Source organism: Thunnus maccoyii, chromosome 4 (genome assembly GCF_910596095.1).
Source record: "Thunnus maccoyii chromosome 4, fThuMac1.1, whole genome shotgun sequence".
NCBI classification, from domain to species: domain Eukaryota; kingdom Metazoa; phylum Chordata; class Actinopteri; order Scombriformes; family Scombridae; genus Thunnus; species Thunnus maccoyii.
In genome coordinates this window covers 5,964,741-5,988,807 of record NC_056536.1, presented here as the reverse complement: position 1 = coordinate 5,988,807, position 24,067 = coordinate 5,964,741, and the positions used below count along the sequence as shown (strand labels likewise).

At 37.2% G+C, this 24,067-nt stretch overlaps 1 protein-coding gene across 3 annotated transcripts; it reads right to left on the bottom strand.

Moving 5' to 3' along the window:
• Nucleotides 1–3,400: 3,400 nt before the first annotated feature.
• gss (glutathione synthetase) lies at nucleotides 3,401–22,855 on the bottom strand. 3 transcript variants are annotated; one of them, XM_042409796.1, is made up of 13 exons: nucleotides 22,703–22,854; nucleotides 18,819–18,960; nucleotides 17,485–17,630; nucleotides 16,122–16,197; nucleotides 15,520–15,659; nucleotides 14,911–15,027; nucleotides 14,391–14,471; nucleotides 13,922–13,999; nucleotides 13,728–13,797; nucleotides 12,806–13,000; nucleotides 9,963–10,044; nucleotides 9,014–9,203; nucleotides 3,401–6,998 (listed from the first exon to the last, which is right to left on the bottom strand). In XM_042409796.1, the coding sequence occupies exons 2-13, from the start codon at nucleotides 18,948–18,950 to the stop codon at nucleotides 6,875–6,877; spliced, it is 1,431 nt and encodes a 476-aa protein (XP_042265730.1). In that variant the 5' UTR covers nucleotides 18,951–18,960; nucleotides 22,703–22,854; the 3' UTR covers nucleotides 3,401–6,874. The 3 variants fall into 3 exon arrangements, with proteins under 3 accessions (XP_042265730.1, XP_042265731.1, XP_042265732.1); XM_042409797.1 differs by lacking the exon at nucleotides 22,703–22,854 and adding an exon at nucleotides 19,615–20,109; XM_042409798.1 differs by lacking the exon at nucleotides 3,401–6,998 and adding an exon at nucleotides 8,823–8,925 and having other exon boundaries at nucleotides 22,703–22,855.
• Between the last annotated feature and the right edge of the window lie 1,212 nt (nucleotides 22,856–24,067).

The following is a 24,067-nucleotide window of genomic DNA, read 5'->3' as shown; positions in this document are numbered from 1 at the left end:
GCGAAGAGAGCGGTGAATTTTGCTTACTATAAGCGGTTAATATATCTGTATATATTTAAACTCAGCAGAAGGACATGGTTTTGCCTTTATTTAATTTTCTTTTTGTCTTCACAGCTTGAACAAAATGAGTGAATGAATAAATAAATAACTTCAAAATGACGCTGGCACACTTTTATTTCTTAAATTATAAACGCTAAGCTTTTAAATATAAGGGTCTGGTCCCATACAGAAGTGACCACGAATAAAATGGGGATTTACTTAAGTATTTTTGTAAAAGTCCCTCACAGTTCTTCTATTTTATGTTTCCCGAATACAGACAAGTGATGCGAGTGCGAAAAGACACTTGATGGAAGCGTCTTTTGAGAGTCTGTTTCCGTCTGTCAGACTTTGACATGCAGCTGAGTTAAGCTTGACAGTTCTGCTGACTAAGTTACCATGGTTACTGAGCTGGGACAGTAAACTGCAGTGATGGAACGGAACTCTCACTTAAATTAGCGAGGCTTATCGAAATAAGCCAGGATATCCTGTTAGCCAGCTTGATGCCAGTCCTTCTACACCCCCCAGGTGTAGATGGACTGGCTCCTCCAGAAATATTGATTTTACAAAGTAAGTTTTGTACCAAAGCCTGTGTACACAACTGTAGACTCTATGCAAAACATTCTTGTACATGTCAAGACCCAGGTATAGACATATTTCACTTCTTGCAACTGTTTGCAGCCGCTCCGTATCGTATTGCATATGAGAAGACAATGTCATACAGAGTTCAAACATCAGGCAGGTGAATTTGGTTAACAAGTTTCACACCAGACTCATCCACTCTGCTCTACCCGCTCCTCATGCACCAGTCTCTTCCTTTTTGCTGTGATTGCACAATAGTCTTTTGTACTTCATTTTTCTCATACCAGTGCTGCTCCACAAATAAAATATTTGGATGTTATGTCTATTTAGTCCTTATCATTTTGAAATGCCATTACTAATGGCCTATTTGAAAATGAGCAAACATTTTATGCACCAATGCAAGCCCAAGTTGCAGAATAGTACAACATTCAAACTTATTAACATATGTATTCTCCATTCACTGATCATGCATATGCACTCGTATAACAATAGGTTCACAATATGATTTGTACAAGGTTCTAAATTATTAGACTGACAAACTGGGGCATCAGGTTCAGTAGTTTTAAAATAGTACAGCCTAAAGTGCGAGCCTGACTCCTTCCCTTGTAAGAGCTACTTGACCTGGGCTGGTACTCTCCAGATAGCAGCTCTTCTGATATCCATGATGTTACAACTGTAGGTGTTGCCTGTGCTGTTTGTCTTTTTTCCTCTCCTGTCTCTTGTTCCGCCTAGGTCTTCTACATCTGATCAGTCCTCAGTGAGGTGCACCTGGCCCAGGAAAGGAAGTGGTTAAATGCTCCAGGTTCCTGTGGCAGGGAGAGGCTTCTGGTTTGTGGACTGCTGCTCTTGCTGCCTCTCAGCCTGGAATTTATTTAGTATTTCTATTGTCTTTTGACTGTTTATAGTCTTTATTTAGTGTCTTGGTTGTTTTGTATGTTTTTATGTTAATAAATCCCATGGTTTTGGTACTTTAAAAGGTGTTAGAGTTTTACTTTGGGTCAATGGTAGAGTGTTGTTTAGCCCATAGGGCTGACTAAGGGTGGGGCGTAACAATGGGCATACCATTACTCTGTATTACATACCACCATTTACCAGTACATGTCAAAAGACACATTGTAATTACTGTATTAACTAGACGATAATAATTGTTCATGGGACTGCAATTAATGGATCTTAATGCTTTGTTTTAAATGTGGCCCATAAGGGGTTAATAGACCAGTTCTTAGGGGAATCCTGATTAAACTCAGTGGAGACATACTGCACTATGTCCTGAACATACAAAGCAAGTTTCATTTACATCTGATAAAGGGGGGACAAATTGCAGCTGTGTGCAATTAGTTACGCATATGCGCATGGTCTAAGACATATTGGTTCATAACTTGTAGTTGGACTTCAGAAATTTTCAGTGCACCAACCTCTCTTTAGATAAGACTTTAGAGGAGCTTGGTGATTGGATTAAGTTCCAGAAAGGACAGTTCTTTTCTGGGTTCCTTCATGATTGTGTGCAGCGAATGAGATCTATCATTCTTAGTTTTTAATTATATTTATAAAAACAATTTGCTGTAGATTAGCGATACCACTTTTTAGATTAATTACTGTTCTCTGAAGTATCTTCATACTCACCTCATACTTCACTCCTTTAAACTGATTAACTAGCTGAAGTGACTTTGCTGTCCTTTGTGAAGCCTGAAACCTGCTTGTGGCTTTAATTTTGGCTGATTGAGCTGCTTATAATTCTGAAATAAATAAGGTTGGACAAGCTGATTTCTCTAACATCATCAACAGGAATATCAATAATTTACCACTGTTGACAAACTAACTACTTGTCCAACACACATGGCCCCTGACTTCCTACCTCTCACTAAGTGTTATGAGTTTGCATCTTTTTTATCATGGCAATCCATCCAAAAGTTTGAGATATTTCAGTCTGGACCAAAGTGGTGGGACAGACCAGCCAACAGATCAGCATTGCCATCCCTAGATACAGTACTGACTACAATTTTACTATAAAATCTTGAGGCACAAAACATACTGCTGTTTATATCCACATCATAGGTGAACTGTATACAGGGTCAAACAGTAAAAGTCCTCAACAGTCAGACCTTTACATCAATGAACGTGTGAAATAAACCTATTACTCTGAGCATAATTTTTAATGTCATAATTATCCATTCAATGATCTATGATATATATCTAACTGATGACTATGACTATATTGACCTTGCTTCTTAAGAGCATTTCCCCTAAAGCAGAATTCAGGAAATTTTTATTTTCAATCCCCATCATATCTAAGTATCAATACTTCTTGGCAATTAAGCTGATGTTAAAGAACAGCACTGAGACCACCAAAACACAAGAATTCTGAGTTGATATTGATGAGGAATACACATTCTAACCAACGCAGACTTGATAATAAGTACATCCTGCTGATATTGATCAAATGTTTTCAACTCCAGTGTAACAATTCTCTACCTGGTGAAAATCAAGTATCATCTGGGAGGTATTTAAGAAACACATGTCATAGTGGAATTGTGACTTAATTATGAGTAATGATTTATTCTAAAGCAGGGGTGTCAATTTCATCCCGGGCCACATCAGCATTATGGTAGCCTTCCAAGGGCTGGTTGTAAATGTAAGACTATATAAATGTATCTACTTGTTATCATATTACATAATAGCCTCTGCATTCGATTATTATTGGTTTTAGTAATAACTTAATAATCAATAACTAGCTCTGAAAGCAGAATTCTAGGAAAAATAATGGCAAGTAGACATTCAAGTGTACAACTATTATACAATTTATTAAAACTGAAATATACAAAGTAGTATACTGGTAAGTAATAAAGTCAAAATAACAATAAGGGTGTATTCAGATATCTGCTTATCATATTACATGACTGCCTCTGCATTCAATTATTATTAATTTTAGTAATAACTTAATAATTAATAAGTAGCTCTGAAAGCGGAATTCTGAGAATATACATACATACATACATACATATACATACACTAATATTATATATATAATATTATTAAGATAGATAGATAGATATGTTTGATTGCAATTCAAGCACAACGGTCTCATACTTCCCTGAGGCAAAATGAACATGTATTTCTCAGTCCAGCCATCTTTTGATGCATGTTTTTCACTATATGGATAGCAATGCCAGTCTTTCAGTCAGTCCATCACTTTGGCCCAGACTGAAATATCTCAACTACTGGATAGATTGCCATAAAACTTTGTTCAGACATTTGTGGTCTCCATCGCATGAATTTTATTAACTTTGGTGACCCCCTGACTTTTCATCTCAATTTTTATTTGTCCAATATTTTATTTTACAACCATATACCTGCAAAACTAATGACAATCCCATAAGCCTCAGCTGTACTTTGTGTGTACTGCCAATAAGCAAATGCTAACTACATGTACGCTAAATGTGACGCTGGAGCCAGAGGATGCTTAGCTTAGCCTGCCATAAAGACTGGATGCATGGAGAAAACATTAGCCTGACTGTCCAAAGGTTAAATAAATCTGCATGCTAGCACCTCTAAAGCCAATATCTCATTTTTACCCTTTGTTTCTTGTATGGATTATACAAAGCTGTAGAGTATTAGTAGGTAGATTCTTTTACTTTTAGACAGCCAGGAAAACTAATTCTCCCCCTTTCCAGTCTTTATGCTAAATTAAGCTAATCGTCTCCTGGTTGTAGCATCTGATTTAGTGTATAGACATGAGAGTGGTATCAGTCCTCTCATCTAACTCTGCATGAATAAGTACATATCCTAAAATGTAAAACTATTACTTTAAATAACAATTTCTGTCTATGTTTTAATTAATCTGCTATATTAAATTAAACAAGTAGAGAGAAAATACAGTATTACAGACACATTTTTTTAAATTTATTTTTAATATTTTTGATTGAGCATGGTGAGCAAAGTTTTTTTTTCTGTAGGGAGTGACATGGTTCTTCATTGTCCTTCACCATATCTTCAGATTGTTGCTGTATTCTACAATCACAGTGTTAACCTTAGATTACGTCCTAGTGGGGTGTAAGATCCCTTACTACTGTTTCTTTCAATGCACTGTTAAACCTAATGATATCTTCTTCAGACACACTGGCTTCACCACACTAGTGTTGAGGGAAAAGAATGATATATTCTATGCACTGATTCAATTAACTGTTCAGGAAATGCATTATTTGATTCATTATGTTCATAAATCTGAAGAGGAAATTACAATTATTGGCGATAATTACTAAAAGTATTTGGCGTCATTTTAGCCAGTTTTTGTTAATGTATTCCAGGGTTGAGAAATCACAGCAAAATGTCACAGTATCTGTATAAAATACTGTTTACATTAGTTGTCTGTCTTAATCATAAAATCAAGCAATACTCAGCAAGTCATAAAAATTGTAAAACAAAAGATGAACCGCAAATACCAGATGTTTAAAGAGTTAATTTTTTTAAACACACAGAACCAATCCAATGAAAAAAGTGAAAGCACTGCAGTAAATCTTGAGAATCTAAATGAAACTTATGGTCCCCCCCACTCAAAAATATGTTTTTCTTCTTGTTCCTTCAGTTGGATGTTTGAGCTTCACTGTGCAGAATGATGTATGTGCAGTGTATCTGTAACGCCTGCCAGTGACACAGAGTGCTCTCACTGCTGTGGTGACATGAAAACCTAAAATGTGGTAACACAGGAGTCCCACAAGACAGCCATGTTTCTAATGTTTTGTATGCTGCAAATGCAAAGGCAACACCTACTGCACACAGAGTGCACCCAATTAAAAACGCTCCAGCAAAGACAAGTGATTGTGCCCCTGAAGTTGTTAATAGTGAGGCTTTTCATTATAATATTACAAGATATACTTTTAAAAATGGACAAATTAGAAATAATAACGCCTCACAGCTTGCATCTAAGAGAGAACTGGTCTTCTCTTCATTGAGGTAAATGGAGACCCTAGCATTTATTGAAAATACATTTTTAAACATGTCTCTGAACTGAACATTTATTATGTTAAATTAAGTTTTTTAATCACTGACTACATTTGTTAATGTTTTTTTGACAATGCTACTGTATATCTTGCTCTTAAGTATGTATTTGAGAACAGCACTCCATTTTGTGCCATTATGAACAGAGTCATCACATTGTCAAAAACAACATGGTCCTCATTAACCCTTTTGGAACCACTGACAGGGTTTACGTCAGTGTTTTGCAAGCCTGGCAGCCTGCCGGGCCTAAGTTGACTCCCTGCCAGGCCTAAGCATTGGAAAATCTAAAATGTGTTATACAAATAGTGTAGCTCCAGTGTTGTATGTGTAGTGAGTGTGCCGTAGAGAGAGAGAGAGAGAGAGAGAGATAGTGTGTGTAACGGTGAGCATGAAGCTAGCAGTATAGCTGTAAATGTAACAGTGCAGTGTTTGTACAGTTTAGGCTATTTGTCAGTGAATAAATGCCAAGCTGACATTCAAGAGAGATGCTGTTGCTTGCCACCCAGCTGAAGTGAAAGGGGTTAGCCCCGAAGTTAGACTCACTTAAGGTGGAATGACCTTTAAAAAGGACCTGTGTGTAAGATTTAGGGGGATCTATTAGCAGAAATGGAATATAATATTCATAAGTATGTTTTAATTAGTGTATTATCACCGGAAAATAAGAACTGTGTTTTCGTTACTTTAGAATGAGCCCTTTACATCTACATAGAGAGTAGGTCCTCTTCCATGGAGCCTGACATGTTTCTACAGTAGCCCAGAACGGACAAACTAAACACTGGCACTGGAGAGGGCCTTTCGCGTTTTTTGCGGCCACCGTAGTTTCTCCTACATGCTTTGAAGAGGCGGGTGAGGGGGAGGTGTATTCAGTTGGTTGCAATCTACAACCTCAGCACTAGACGCCACTAAGTCCTACACACTAGTCCTTTAAGGTGGACCAGTTATTCCAATGGTAGTGAGAAGTTGCTCCTCTGAATTTTGTTTTACATTAGAAATAATTTAAAAGATATTAGTCTACTACATCACTTCAAATAGCAGCAGTTTCACCACAGAGAATGGAGGTTGTGAGCAATTCGTGGGCCTACACTGATAGCACTTATACCCCACCTTTCTTGTATAAAACAAATTTGCTCATCATTGATTTGAATGCTGTAGCAGCCAGTACTGTTACTTAGTGTGATTCAAACATTAAATCTTGATTTCACTGTTGTCGTTCTGTGCATTTGGTTTTTTGTTGAAGCCCAGCAGGTAGGAGTGTTGATTTTCAGACAAGGAGAGGATTGTCCAGCACAGCCACTCCTGCTGCTACACCACCATCTGCCTGTTCTGAACTCTTGGTTCTTAGCAGATGACCAACACACTCATTCATCACCATGTCTTTACCCTGCCTATAAGGAGAGAAATGACAGTTAGAACCAGTAAATTATTATTAAACTATTTCATAGAAACTGGACAGAATTAAATACAAGCAATATGGTTACGGGGCTTGAACAGTGAAAGTTAAATTTTGGCATTGAAAATAAAACCTGGACTGAAAAAGGAAACATTGGCATTGAAACTCTTGTATTGGAAAAAGTTGCATTGACACTGTCTTGGCACTGAAAAAACTTCCACTGAAAAATAAAACACAGGCATTAAACAAATTACAATCTCACAATTTTATTATCTTGTTTTATTTTGATATTTTTTTCCATTATGACGTGTTTTTCTGTCAATCTTCAGATTTACAAACAGGAGTTACTTGGATAAACTGACCACACGTTGGGAATCTACATGGTTACTTTCTCGCCTGAAAAAATATTAAATCTTAATAAAGTGACATATTAACAGTCCTAGAGCGAAAATTACAACAGTCTGGCTCAAAATCTCTGCCATCACCCTCGGGTATCTTTGTTGGACTGCAAGGCATACTGGGTAATGTAGTCTCTCACTCAAACCCCTCCTGCCTAAGCCAAAATGGTGACAGAAAGTTGAAAATGCCAACCAGTGACACTGAAAAACCTGACAGTGTAGAAAAAACTGTCACTGAAAAAAAACAGACATGAAGAAAAAATCTGAAGTCACATTGAAAAACGCATCATACTGCAAAAAATATCAAAATAAAATAAGATAATAAGATTGGAACTTTTTTTCAGTGTCAATACTTGTTTCAGTATCAATACAACTTTTCCCAGTGTTTCAATGCCAATGTTTCCTTTTTCAGTTCAGGTTTTTGTTTTCAAGGCCAAATTTTATTTTCAATGCCAAATTTAACTGTTGCTGTTCTGGCCCCATATACGGCAAGCTTAACGTGTGCACCCTCCAGTCTGATACTATTGTAGATGCCTTCTCCCAAATATGATTATTGGTCAGTTGTTAGTTTTCACTCAAAACAGTAATTATTTATTTTATGGCTTCTTGGTGGAAGCAAAACAAGCTGTACACACAACACTGACATAGTAACACCTTTTTAAGATGATGCCACGAACACGTTAAAAAAACAATTGCACATTTATGCCACAGACACAGAGCAACATATTTGGAGTTCTGATTCTGGCAACCATCTGATTTTAGTGCTGGACTGGTAGCATAAATCAGAACTTGTTTGCTGAAAACAGCTGCCTGTTGCAGTTAAAAAAAAAAGGATGATGAGAGCTGTGAGACTGAACCAAAACAGTTAAGTTGTGAGCTGCAAAACCAAAACAATAAACTTAAAAATGTTACAAAGCTCCACAGAGCTGAGGGGAAATGCAGAGTCAGGTCATAATGCTACTACAACTGGCTCCTTTACCATTACACTTACTAATTTGATTCATTGTTAATAAAAAAAAAAAGATTAGTGCAACTTTAAAGATAAAATGTCTTACAGTTAATATGTCCACTGTTGGTTTCTCTTTAAATCATTCAGGAGTGTCTCATAATGTCACAGATTGTTCTGAATCGTAAACACAGTCTTCCTAGCCTGCTGGTTCTGGGAACAAAGTCTACACCAACAAGTATATTTACATCAAAGCACATCAATGAACATAGTCCCCACTAACAGAAAGAGGAAATTATGCAAAAAAGCTGTACCTTAGTAAAATATCTGCATAAATTAAATGATCAGATATTTGGGACATTGCATTAGATTAGGGATGTGCAGGAGTTAATCCTGCAGAGAGGAAGGATTACAGGGACCAAGACCCTCTCTGTGCTTATTGGCAGTGTGTATAAAATCAAGATAGACTTCATAATTCTACACGTATCCTTTAATAAATCTGGAATTACACTCAATCTCCTTGCAGTGCAGTTCTGAATTACTTAGCAACAGCTTCAGCTGAAATGAACAAACTAGTCCTAAAAGCAAAACAAGTTTTATCAAAAGATGTCATCTAACACAAAAGCCATGTACAAAATACATTTTATACCAATAGTGATTACTGACCTGACATACACTCCAAACGCACCCAGTTCACTGAGACAGTTAGTGATTTCGAGGGGAGCGTCTTGTCTCAGCAGGTAGTTCTGTGCAGGGGCAGGATGGATTTTATCCATCAGAATATAGGCTGTCCTCTCTGTACTCTCCTTCACTCCCTCCAGTACCTGGCAGATCTCTGATCCATAGATGTTGTTACCTAGGAAAACAATAGTACAATGAAGTTAGGAAAAACACTGAAGAACCTGACTTTAACTTTCTCTAGTTTAGTATTTTGTAAGGCAGAGAAATGTTACACACAAGAACTTCAACTTGCTGAAATAAATACAAGTTACTAGCTGGAATATTTTTGTATGACTGACTGGATCTGTGGCCTTAAGACTCAGACATGAGTCCGAATATAAAACAACCAGGACTTGAGGCTTGAGTTGGACTTGTTTAAGACTCCAATACCTTATGATTTAACTTGTTTTGACCTGCAATAGTAAACTCCAAGAGCAACAAATACTAGATGGAGTAATGGTATAGAGGCTTCTGTGAGCATTTACCATGTAAGACACTGAGACAAATGAGTGAAAGGGAAAAAAAAAAAAACAGTATTCAGTTTTCACAATTTATACAACTGCTTTAATCAGAAGTAACACACATAATTGGCTCTGGACTTGTGACGTGACCCGAGACTTGATCTGACAAACGGCGCTGGTTTGTCTCGAATGATTTGAAAATTGATCTGGACTCAGACAGCTCTGTGACTGACTGTCGGCAAAAACTAATAACTTGTTGGGACTGATAGCTTTCATACTGTATGTGTACCCTTCAAACAACCTTGAAAACTTTCATTTACTGCCATGGAGGTAGTGACACTCCAAACTCTCCTGCTTTAAGAAATGGTGATTTTGCAGTGGTTGCAGGATTTGCTGCAAGGGGAAATTTATAAAATATTTTTCTATTACTGTACCTCCTCCCTCTCGCTGAGGCTTCAGGACAAACTGGTCTGGTGCTGCCAAAGCCATTTCTACTGTTTTGTCTCCCTCTGGGCCCTGAAGACAACAACAACAAAGAAATAAAACAAGTAAATAAAACATTCCAGGACATATTAGAAGAATGCAACAATCTGACTTTTACATTTTCTGTTGATGTGAAAATATTTTTGCAATATAACTGGCCCAATCGACATTAGGTTGATGTCTCATCAGTGTGTGATGTCATCATGCAGTCTGCTCTTACTACCACACTGAGCCTCATGCAAGAACCGCTCGTACAAACAGATTTGTTCTTTCGGTCCCAGTGAAATGGAAGTTGCATTTGATTGGACTGCTAAAAAGTGGGTGGGGCTTGGAGTTTTCTGCGATACAGGGAGAAACGGAGCTACAGAGGACTGTTGGATCCACACATACCTCACTCACCTGTTGTTAGATCAGGAGGAGGACCAGGAAGAGATGAATGAATTAGACCTCAGCCACATTGTTTTGGAAATGAAAAAGTTTTTGCCCACTGATATCTAAACAAACATCTCTCTATATTGGTCTGTTAGCCACTTCGACCCACAAATGGAGAAGTGCAGTTTTATCTGACCGGTGTGGCTAGCTACTCACCCAATGTCACGTTTCATTGGATGAACTTTTGTAAACACCCAAGTGCAGGATGAATCAAACATTTGAAACTATTTTACAGGGATTTTGATTTAAAAATAATCTGACACTGATTTTTTGACATATATCTGGCATATAACAAGAAACAAATTAACAATTAACACATGGACACAGGATTAAACGTGGGAAAATGCATTTTTCATTTCACTGAGTCTTTCAGAGGCATGTATGAGTGATTTACAAGAATTTGTGGCATTCATCAATTTTCTCATACTTCGGTACGAATGGAATTTACAAGCAGTCCGGACCTGTTGTAGCGTTCATGAACAGACTTTACAAGTCTGCCTTGCTTTACAAGGGGATAAACAGCTGTTTGACATAAAATCATAATGAATTTGGAGTTAAAATATGACACCAAAATCAACTAAAATGAAATATATGATTATCATCATCATCATCATCTCGGCTGCCAATTTACTGAGATGGTGTTTAGATTTTATTTTTATTGACATATTTTGGCTCAGCAACTTACACATTTCAGCAGTTGTTAGGAAACTTCTGTCACTTCAATAGCTGCCTCACTTTGCAGGTGTCTGTCCAATATCATCTTCTGTTGTAACTGACAATATTACATCACCTACTGTAGGCTAGAATATTCTCTCCTCAAATATGTCTGTGACTGCCATCCCTTGACCGCCTATCATCATGAGCACTTTTCTTTAGAAAGATGTTTTTAGCATCTAACTTCATGTCGAAGTACTCTTTATTTCTGTCACACTACAGAGGTGCTCTGATGACATGTTGCTGTTTTAATATTTTCTAATTGCTTTGGGTCCCCATTTCGGAGGAACAGGAATTGAAACTGCAGTGTGAAATTCTTGCTTTTACTCTGGTCACATTTTTGTGAACAAAACACGCCCACAAACAAAGCGGAACATGTAGCCTTATATGGACATTTTAGGGGTGTTGATTATGCTAATGACCAGATCTCATCAACGCGCATCTCCTCATGAACAGGTGACATTGATCAGGCTGAAATGAGCAATTCACAAAAAGTTCGGGCAGTTATGAGAGTTCGTTGAATCCGACTTGGAACACACATACAAGTAAACATCACAGAAACAAGATGAAGGGGAAATTAACCGTGTATGGCCGTGTATGGTCAATGTGTGAAACTGTGGCCAGTTAGTTACAGGGATAGTCAGTTGTAGTGTCTATAATGTGAATTCCTGGATATTAAATGTTCATCCGCAATTTTCTGTAGTGGTCCCAGTAATATTTGTTGTTAAAGTGTACTGAAGTAGCATATCACATGACATGGTTAAGCAACGTTTGAGTCAGAAAAGAAAGGTTATAAATACAGTTGCAAGAACAATACTTTCCACTCATATCATATATGTTTTAGTGCGGTTGTTAATCGTTTCTGATGTGAGAACATCAGAGAAAAAACCTTGCGTTCTGGTATTAGTTCAGTTATAAAATCCAGACACACCGCAGAGCATCTCTCCTGCCGGCTGCTGACAGCGCTGCCAGCCAGAATGTCGATCAAACCGGCTAGTAGTGGAGGATATGGTAGAGACACTGGTATGTGTCTGTTTAAACAGGAGTTCAGCTGACTTCTCTGCATTTAACAGCGTAGCTGAGAGCGTCAGAGCTCGGAGCAGGACACAGTCACTCTGCATTGTGCTGCTGTCCTCCGCTTCCATCATCTTGTGCCAATTCATTTTGATAGAGTAACGGCCAATGGGGAAACTCTAATACACTGTTGGCAAACCAATGGTGTAACTTCATCACTCACTCAGTCACTCATGAACAACTGCGGTTATAGGGCTGGTCTGTAGCCGGTCCAGCCAAAAAGAGAGTTTTAGGATAAGAATATGATAATGTTCTTGGCAGGAGTCCCAATGTCTTTGCAGTGACACAGAAATCATTTTCAGTGCAAAAAGGTGCAGTCCTGTTGTAGGTTAACGTGGCCATTACAAGATGGCTGAGACAGTTTTGTCAAAGAATGAATTACTTCTATTTCATCTACAAATACTTGCAGCTTTGAAAATACTTTTCTGCTCCCCTCTGTGTATACTTGCCTTGTTTAGTCCAACAGAATATACACATAGACCTAGATTCCCGTCAGTGACTCCATTTTCATATGTGTGATGTAGTCACATGTGGCTTATACAATTCCACAATATTATATGCATCATTCTCTCACCATGTCTAGAGAGTAGAGACCAGCGAACGTTGCTCTGATCTGTTCCACTACTTCGGGTTGGTTGGGGAAGAACTTCTCCAGAACTCCAGGTCTGGCGAGCACCTGTTGGACCTTCTTGGTTCCAGCCAGGTGAGTGCTGATATCTGGACATTTCACAGCCAGAGAGCGCTCCATCAGAAGACGAGTATCCCAAGTCTACGAATAAAAAAAACACAGATGTGTTTCTCTCCCTCTGGCAAGGATTCTGATACACCCCATTTATTTTAACCAACAGCCACTAATTGAATACAACTGGATTCAGGTCTGTCTAAGTACATTATAATGCAGGATGGTTGGATGTCATACAATAAGATGCAATTGAATCATAAAGATAGTTCCAATTAATTTCTACTTCATGTTTAACACATCAGCAATCCATTCATATGTGAGAGAAACAAACATTAAAATGGTGTTCACATTTCAGTGACCATGTACATCATCTTTGGAATCTCATCTGTGAGTTTATTACAGTTGGTTAGCTAGATATTTCAAGTTTCACATATTGTCACACACACAAAGTTTTCTAAACTCAAAAGTGGGTCTGCACAGCATTTAGGGTGTTTGATGCATTGCATATCTGTCTTTGACCGGGGTGAAGGCAGCATGTGACCCCCAAGCTGACAGAAGAATGAAGTGGAGTACCACAAAGCCACAAAGTGGATTTTGAAAGCTGCTAAAAATATGAGGAAACTGGTTTGTACTGAGGAACTTAGAAACCTGTGTTGACATGCTTTTAAGGCTTGGACACCAAGTTACAGTTACCTGGACTTTTAGAGTCAGAATAAAATGAGAAAAAACACCCCACAATTTTCCATCTTAACTGCACTTCACAGAGTCAGCATATAAAACGATTAGAACTAGGAATAAAGAAAATAGTTAAGACCTCTCCAGAAATGTAGTTCTCAGGCATGTAGCCATTCCTGTAGTACACCACTGCAACCTCTTGGCCATCACTGAAAAAAGTAGTAGCATCGATGATCAGTAAGTACAACTAATGAACATATAGTTTTTAATGTATGAATGTATAAAGTTTATACAATTTATTAATTTACATCTAACAGACAAAAACAGACTTACACAAACAGCCTCTTGTCCTGATCAAGGGACCCTCTTTTATAGACATCGTCAAACCGTTTTCTTACTGTGGGAATGTCCCTGAAACACATGACATGTGTGCAGCATATAAAAAGCTCCACTTTTCACACCATTCACAATACAGGTCAACATCTTGAATGTCAGTTTCAACCTGAGAAACAGAACAAATCTTTTACACTGTTATAAATGTAGGGGGAGACACTATAAGGTAATGGAAGCTAAATATGTGAATCGAGACGCAGTTCACATAGAGCCCACTGCAAAAACAGACATCAGCATATTCCAGTTGGCCAGGGGGCATCAGGGAGACACTGGGCATTAAAGTTAGGTTTGGACATGTTTTCTATTAACATTGCATTACTTTAAGTTTCATATCAAATATAATGTTGATTAAGGCTACTGGGGAAAACCTTACTTATTCAAAAACAGCTCTTCAGCAATCACTTCTTACCTCTTCCATAGTTCATTCTCAATGAATCGCTGATCAAAGATGTTCCTTTGACTCTCTTCCACCAAAAACATGACAACTGCTCTGTAATGACAACAAGTGCTCCTGTAAAACACGCTCACCACTATCTTAAAAAATTATTCTGGATATTTGGTTACTTTTGATAGTCCTCAGGTCTCACTGGCAATTGTTCGGAGGCTTTTTTCCATCAATAGTATCAATCATTATTGATACTATTGATGGAAAGGAGTAGAGCATTACCAACACCAGTAGCACAAATCTTGATCTACTGGACAAACTTAATGGTTTCCATTCACTATTAATTTATGGTACTGGTATCAATCAGCTGGTATTTCAGAAGCATTGTTTCAATACACAGCTCCACCGACAAGGCCTTTTACCCCAGACTCTTTGTAAGTTGAAGTAAGTCAATTGAACAATGAGTGAGTAAAGTACGAAAATCCATTAGGCAATGACATGTAGTTTCACAAGATGTGATTCAATGGATGTACTTAGTTCCTACCTCTTTGATCCATAGAGCTCCCAGGCCTTGGCAACAGCCCTGGCCTGACCAGCTGCAGGGCTGTTGTCTGGGATGCACTGGCTCTTCTCCTGCCAGCCTGCCACCTTGAGGATGTGTCTGTTGAGCAAGATGAAGAATATTTATGGCAATCTTAAATCAGTGCAAATGGTTTATTACTGCCTGCCAGCCACGCTTACTTTCACTCCCTGTCATTTCTTTCTCCATCTCAATTAAAGCAACAACACACTGTCATCTGTTTTGGCAAAAGATTTTACACAGAGGGTGACAGAGATAATATGTGGTTTGGGTTTTTTTTTTTTTGATATACAGGAAAAGAAGCTGTCTGAACAGACAACCAAACTGCATGAAATGGATGACAGTGGATCAATTCTGACTGCCTGGGGAAAATGGGTTACTGTTTCTGTTAAGCCCTGGTAGGTAACCCATTTTGAGTGAAAAAAAAATCTGATCACCGAGAGATGACACACTTTTATATGACAATTATGAAAATGTCAATGAATTTCAGGTACACTATTAAATTTATTCATTTTCATCACAAAACCGTACAAATGAAACAGTCTGTAAGTGATATACTTATGACTGACTTACCGGTGTACATCTGGCGTGTGTGACGAGAGACCTCCAAAACTAGCAGCAAAGGTGTTGATCTCTATCTGCTTCAGTGATGAGGACCCGTCCTCTCTCTGGTCCAGCATGTAGTCGGACCGATTGATACCCAACATAATAGACTAAGCAAATAGGCAAAGAATCCCCATTAATATAACTTTACACCTTAAACCATAAGACATGCTATCAAACGTACATATATCTATTCTGTATATCCTCCATTTAAACTAACAGTAGAACTGTATTTTATGAACATCAAGTACAGAAATATTGTTGAAAATCTGCAACATAATGACTATAAACAATCAAATACTTGGTCCTAGTAAGATTCTCTCTAGATGGTTATTTTAAACTTTACTTCTACTTCATTTTTTGGGTGATGCTTTAGTATTATTTTTGTATTATTATTGTTCTTACGTGCAAATTAATTATTATTTTTTTGTTTGTGGAAAGATAAAGTTTCTGGCTCCAAACCAACTGATAATCTTTATTTTAAAAAGAGAGAAAATGTCAGTATCAACATGGCTCAGTAATATACTCACATGTAGATCAAAAGAAGCAAGTTTTCACATGTGCCAACATACCTGACACCTTCCTTCTTTCAGGATCTGTTGGTGGATCCTAAACAACCTCGCAGTGAAATCATCAACGGCAATGGTGCTATAAACAAAGAACATCACTCTGTTAAAATCCTGAAAACCACTTAAATCAAAATGTTACTTGATAATTCTATTAATAAACGTTATATGAAGATAGATCGAGTCAGATAATGTAAAATTAACATGATCTGTGGGAAGTCTTGTCTTGCCATGCAATGCTGCTACATGCAACTCCACAGGATAACCTAACAAGCACATTTCCAAACTACACAGGAGTCCATCAATATAGTGGGCTCATATGGCAAACCGTCATAACATTTAATTGCTAGACTGGATATGTATTGCAGATATCCGTAATTCAATTCTTCCTAATCAAAATGAACATTCAGGATTCTGTTACTGCATTGCCTTTCTCTCTCTCTCAACTCAAATGTTTTCAGAAACATATTTTAGTGTACTGTTTAAATGTAATATATTAAGGTTTTTGACCAGGCTGCTATTTTGACAATGGACCAGCCCAAACCAAGCACCGCCCAACTCGCAGTACGTCACCCACTACATTGATCTACATGAACTGCAATTTCAGATATCTAAAACTGCATTCTGGAAAGGAAGAATTACAATTATGGACATCCGCAATATTTATACAGATGTCCCCAATTGTTTTTCCTAGTAAAATTGCAGTTGTACATATCCAAAAATCACATTTTACTAGTCAAATGTATTTTTGGATTATTATTATTTGAATTACATTATGAATATAATGATAATAATAATAATAATAATAATAATAATAATAATAATAATAATAATAATACTATATGGTTTTTCATTTTGGATAACTGAAATTAAAATTATGACTAGTAAGAATTAGACTGTAGATATCTGAAATGGAAGTTTTTTCCTAGTAAGAAGTTTATTGCAGATATCCAGAATAAACATTCTAGATATCAAAACTGTAATGGTGGATCTGAAATTGAAAGCCCAATACACATGAATGGCAAAAGCCTCATTTTTCCAAGGAAGAATGTCATTGTGGATATCTAAAATGTTGATTTTGACTGGGAAGAATTGAATTACAGATATCTGCAATAGTTATTCAGTCTAGCTATTAGATGTTACTTTTTAATGATTTTTAGATATCTTAAATTTATTTTTGACTAGTACAATCAAAGTTGTAGATATCTTGAATACAATTCCTACTAGTAAGAATGTTATTGTGGATATCTTTAATTATCATTTTGACTAATGGAGAATACAATTTACTTGGAGAAGTGCTATTATGGATATCCAAAATGTAATTACAGATAGGAGTGTGGTTCGAGCTTCACATAGGCTCATATCCTACCTAGCAAGAGCCTCTTGCAGAAAGTCTGGATCCTGGCTGATCTTGTCCACCAGTGTGTTGTAGTGAGTTTGCAATGCTAGAGCCTGGAGGAACACAGCTTTCGGCACAGGCGTGGGGAAGAGTGTAAATGGAGCGTAGGTCACCAGCTGAAAAACATTTTTTTTTTTTTCCAAAAAACACAGCACGGGATATGGCATGTGAGGAATAAAAGAAAGAATTTGTTTTCCTGTAATTGCAGACAGGGGCTTAACAAAGATCTGTCCCAAATCCTGCCCTAAAGCAAAACAAATTCCTAGCATGACTTTGTCTGTTTTAACAGCAATAGCGTAACAACACTCTGGTATGGAATCGTGCCCTCTGCTGTGGCTGACTCACTCAAATCACAAATACAAGTTTATATTCATGTGCTTCCAACAAAGCAAAACAACATCTTTTATTGAATACTGTATGTATGCCTAAACATGGCTGCATTCAACAATTCAACAGCCAGATGTGTATTCAGAGTGATAGCAGTAATTTTGTTGCATAAACAACAAACTGGCCAATACAAGCTATCTGACTCTTAGCTGGAAGGTGAATGATGTTTTTCGTCCTTTTTTCATGGGATACCCCAACATTGCTGGCTTCATGTATCTATTTAAGTGATGGCTTTTTGTCCTTCAGACAGAAGTGTCTGTCTTGTAAATGTTCCTTACAGCTTTACTCAGATATGACAGGACATTTAGAGGATGAGCCACATTGCTTGGTACTTCTCTGTTCTTTTTTCTAAATTTCACTAAAATTTTGCTTTACATATTTGGTATCTTTGGATATTTTGGGATCTCATCTAGAACACAAAATATAGTTAAGTGATTTCGAACAACAATGGCTTCAGAGCTTGAATTTGAAATTAATGTCCCACCAGCTATGATGTGAGAGACACAGCAGTTTCAAAGTAACAAATTCTTCACTTTATCCATAGGACTTCAGGCCATAACAGATTTTACAATAAGAGAGGCAGCACTTGTAAGGTGTACTGAATTATGCAGAAAACTTCTTTGGTATGTTTCATGGTGAGCAATACTACTTTAATATTAGGCAATCATGGTCAGTGTAAGTCAGCTAAAAAATGCAGGCTGTAGATGATTTGAATGTTGATGAATGTTTTTTTATATTCTATAATTCTGTAATTTGTTCTTTGTTTTCATTTTAAAATTGTTAGCTTTATGTTTGTTTTATGTCTGTAACAGTGTTATTTGTGCTGCTGACCGTCTTGGCCAGAACACCCTTGAAAAAGAGCTTTTTAGTCTTTTACTCCTGGTTAAATAAAGGTAAAAAAAAAAAAAAAATCTCACCTCTGATGAGTTAGGCTTCTCTGGGATCCTCATTAGGACACCCTGCAGAAGCGCTGCATCTTTTGCCACATCTGCTAAGTGTTTTATTAGTGCAGTATTCATCAACGCCTCATCTGGTATACCCTGGGCCATTCTGATTCACCTGAGACAATAAAACAGTCAAAGACCATGGCGAAAGAGGTACAAGTGTCCAATAAAACACAGGGGAAGGGAACACACCTTGTGACATAACACAATGAAAAAGTAGACAAGAAGATATATTTCCTTAAAGTAACATAAACCTTCTATAGCATGACAAAATATCAGACACATAAATATAGTTGTTGTTTAGCAGTAACACCCTATCAGTCAATTTAGGAATCATAGCAGGCTCCAATTCTGTATTATGAGTTTGGCATGTGAGGTTACCTTTCTGTTTTTTATTACAGAATCTGTCAGTAAAAGAAGAGAAACAATTAACCTGCTCACTCACACTTTTTAGAAAAACTAAGGGACAAAAATACAACTAATGGCACTACTACTGAAATACTGATAATAACTGTTGTTGTTGTTTTTCTTGTGTAGAAACCTGTAGCGCTTATTTAGCACATGACTTCATCAAAACACATTACATAAAGGCAGAGAAGGCAGCTCTAAAATATGCAAATATCAAAACTTAAGTTGATTCATACAAAAGATTAAACAGAATTACACACATGAACATATCTGTAAGATGATACAATGTCATTAAACAGTACATAAAGACTTTAATTGTATTGAACAAGTATTACTTCTGACTGTGTTGCTTGTAACTTACCTAACTCTACCAGTGTTTTAACCAGGTGCATACCATGTTGCACACCCCTGTACATAGACTCATGGATGTTTATAAAACATCCAATCTATGACCCCTGTGATCCGTGCATTTGCAGTTGTTCACGTTGTATAATGAAAAATCAAATTTTGGGGGGTATTTCCTATGTTCATTGTCCTAAGACGTGGAACGCAATTCAGCACGCCAGAGCGTCCGCTTGTTCCGTTATCCAACTTGTACACTTAAAATTGAAACAGTAAGTTGAGCACCAGAAACAGACAGCTCGCTTTCAAAGTAAAAGTTGCTCGTTTTGAAGCGTGTTGACTGCAGCTGTCAATTTAAGGAGAGCTTAAGTAAATAAATAAACAAATAGCCTAAATAATGAACATAATTCATAACTTCTTTTACACATTTTGGAGATAAACCTATGTAAGAGGAAGCTAATTTTCGAAGTATAAGCAGCATGTGTTACAGAGATGCACTGAGCCGCTGCAAACAGTTAATGTTAAGTACCAGTATGTCCAACTTTATGTGTTTGTGGTCTTGTTGTGTGCATGACTTTATCAAGTTAACCTTTCCAACCAAATGCTGTTTAAATTGTTCACCTGCCCACCAGCGTAGCTTACTGTTAGCTTCAGAGGATAACCAATACTAGCAATGCAAATTGGTAACAACTTGCTAACAAACTGCTGTTGTACGCTAACGTTACTTGTTTGTTATGTCAGCCGTTTTGCACATCATCTGGCTATTTGCTCATCTAAGTCTGTGGAATGTTTACATTTATGGTAGAAGTGAGTTAGCTGGACCCTCTTCAGTCATATATGTAAGGATCAGAGGTGTTTGACATGCATTTTTGATTTATTAAACTCTAGTGTGGTCTGTGTGTTCACAAATGTGTATACTACCAGCAATGTGTTTGTGCATGCAGACTACAAAGTAAAGAAATGTTCTAAATAATATAATAAATGTCATGTGTCCTATTTGACAAGTGTGGGACCTCCATTGGTAGGCTGATGCATAAACTCACTATGACTGCACCAGGATAACCTGGAAACAGCCAGGGGGAAACTAGCAGTTGGTAAATAGACAGCAGAGTAGAGGCCATCATTTAGACAGTGACACATTTAGGTTGTTTTGGTTTTGGCATATTTGATTTGAAATGAAACAATACATGAAAACTATTGGACATCAAATATTAGATATCACAACTAAAGTTTGTTTTAATTGGTAAAATGATCTTTGTTCCACTATAATTGGACGACTTCAGTTACAAGTAAAAACTAAAGCTACAATTTCTAGCATGTTCCTCTGCAGATGTCACATCAAAGTCAACAGGAAAGATTAACCTCATAGTCATGGTTTCATTTCAAAGCCAGTGGCTGAAACTACAAGAGAACAAACAACAATGTGTCAATATCAATTTAGTCTTTCTCAAGCATTTTTAGCAGTCCTATTACAGTTGCCTTATTGAACCTTTGCTGGTGCACAATTTAGCATTACATATGTGGATCTACTGTAGTACATAATATGTTGGAACCTTTTCAGGGAATTTTGCCTTAATTTTTTCCAGGTTTATTCACTATTCACACTAGCTTCCTAATCTTTCCTATTGACAACTGTAATAGGACTGCTAAAAATGCTTGAGAAAGACTAAATTGATATTGACACATTGTTGTTTGTTCTCTTGTAATTTCAGCCACTGGCTTTGAAATGAAACCATGACTATGAGGTCAATCTTTCCTGTTGACTTTGATGTGACATCTGCAGAGGAACATGCTAGGAATTACAGCTTTAGTTTTACTTGTAACAGAAGTCCACCAATTTTAGTGGAACAAAGGTCACTTAACCAATTAAAACAAACTTTAGTCATGATACCTAATATTTAGTGTCAAATAGTTTTCATGTATTGTTTCATTTCAAATTGAATATGCCAGAATCAAAACAACCTACTATTTTTAATACCTACTCTGCTCTCTACTTACCAGCTGCTAGTTTCCCCCTGGCTGTTTCCAGGTTATCCTGGTGCAGTCATAGTGAGTTTATGCATCAGCCTACCAATGGAGGTCCCACACTTGTCAAATAGGACACATGACATTTATTATATTATTTAGAACATTTCTTTACTTTGTAGTCTGCATGCACAAACACATTGCTGGTAGTATACACATTTGTGAACACACAGACCACACTAGAATTTAATAAATCAAAAATGCATGTCAAACACCTCTGATCCTTACATATATGACTGAAGAGGGTCCGGCTAACTCACTTCTACCATAAATGTAAACATTCCACAGACTTAGATGAGCAAATAGCCAAGTGATGTGCAAAACAGCTGATAATAATAAACAAGTAACGATAGTATACAACAGCAGTTTGTTAGCTACAGCAGCTAACTTAGCTAGTTTACCCACAAGTCAATTATCATTGCTAGCATTGGTTATCCTTTAAAGCTATCAGTTAGCTACGCTGGTGGGCAGGTGAACAATTTAAACGGTGTTTAGTTGGAGAGGTTTACTCGATAAAGTCATGCACACAACAAGACCACAAACAAAAAAGTTGGACTTATCGGTACTTAACATTAAATGTCTACAGCGGCTCAGTGCGTCTCGGTGCGTTTACTTTGAAAATCCTCGGGCTACTTCCGCTTCCTTTAAGAAAATGTCATCTCCAAAGTGTGTAAAAGACGTTATGAATTATATTCATTATTTAGGCTATTTGTTTGCTTATTTAGTTAGCTTCTTCTTAAATTGACCGCTGCAGTCAACACGAGCAACTTTGAAAGCGAGCTCTCCGTTTTCGGCGCTCGACTTCCTGTTTCAATTTTCATTGTAAAAGTTGGATAACGGAACAAGACATTGCACGTCTTAGGAAAGTGAATTTAGGAAATACCACCAGAAATAGGATGTTTCATTATACAACATGTACAACTGTAAATGAATCATACTTCATCCACAGACCTGTACATAGTACATCGTCGGCTGGTGACAGCTAAATAGCTATCTACGTTCATGCTAACAGGTTTTTCCAGTTTTGTGTCCCGCCTGAAAGGTTTCACATGCACAATGTGTATGTCTGCGAACAATATTACCTTATGAGGGGCACCTATATCCTTGGTGACGTTCCAAAAAACAGGACACCGTTGCGATATCAGTACAGCCGCAGGTAATGTGTGCCACGCCGGACTGTCCTCCACAGCTTCACCAGTCAGAGTTTACCACACCGCTGTGTGGTCGCTGGTCAGGTACATGGTCACGACCTGCTATTGGCTAGGGAGAAAGCCACGTGCTTTACTCAGCCAGTCACCAAACACTATGGAAAGTCGTTTTGGTTTGAGCATTTAATCGAACTACTCTCCTACCTGAATGGTAATCAAAGATATCCACAATAACATTCTTACTAGTAGAAACTGTATTTCAAGATATCTACAAGGATACATGATTGTATTAGTCAAAGCCAAATTTAAGATATCTAAAAATTCTTAAAAAGTATCAGTGGCTGTTTTAACGTTTAATAGCTTGACCGGATATGTATTGAACAAAGATCAGAGTCCCTTCAGCCAGCTGCTGCTGAAACTCTGCCCACACGCACTGAAAACAATCTGGACCAACCAAATCATCTCAAAACAAAAAGAAAATTATATCAAATATTGGAATGAAACCACAAAATCACAAAGTAAATTAGAATTGTATTTGACCCTAAATAGAGAGTACATGGTGGCAGAGACCACCGTGACTGATAGCACAAACTGAGAAAAACAGTGACAATGTACAGACTGAGTGGACACAGCCTGGTCATAGAAACAGGCAGAACAGGCTCCCCAGGAAGGCCAGGCTGTGTTCACTTTGTCATAAAGGAGAAGTTGAGACAGAATCTCACTTCCTATTATACTGTGACAAATATAAAGATTTGAGAGAAGTTTTCTTTGAAAAAATAAATCACATATATCCTGAATTTACCCACCCAGTCGGTATTTGCCATAAGAGTATACAATAATTACAGTAAAAACAAGTGTAGATGTTTTTCCCCATCAAGTCCACAGACAGAGCAATTAATATCAATGTTAGTTCTTATTTTTGGCAAATAATGTTTGTTTGGGAATTTATGGAGAAGTTTAAAACATACAATATATCACTAGGTTTGTTTTGTTCAAGTATTTTGAAGACAAGATCCAAACTTTTCCACTGAACATATGAGACAAACCCTCCCCAATAATGGACTATATATGGCATGATGACAATGTGTCTCTGAAAGACAGATCCAATGGCTTGGATAAAAAACTTTTTTTTCTAATATGTTGTCATTGAAAGACGTGGTTCAGTGCTACCCTTGTATAATATCATCACACCTTTAGGAAAGGCATAGCAGCTTCTTTTGAAATGACAGGATTATTATAAACAGAAAAATATTCAGAATAACTCATTAGAAGACCTTCTGGATTAAATGATTGTTGTCC

Coding starts and splice junctions, on each gene's coding strand:
- gss (XM_042409796.1), bottom strand. CDS start 18,950: ATGGCCCAGGGTATACCAGATGAGGCGTTGATGAATACTGCACTAATA. Junction 10,045..12,805: donor GTCTCTACTCTCTAGACATG/GTGAGAGAATGA, acceptor TGTTGTCTTCAG/GGCCCAGAGGGAGACAAAAC. Junction 9,204..9,962: donor GCCTCAGCGAGAGGGAGGAG/GTACAGTAATAG, acceptor TTGTTTTCCTAG/GTAACAACATCTATGGATCA.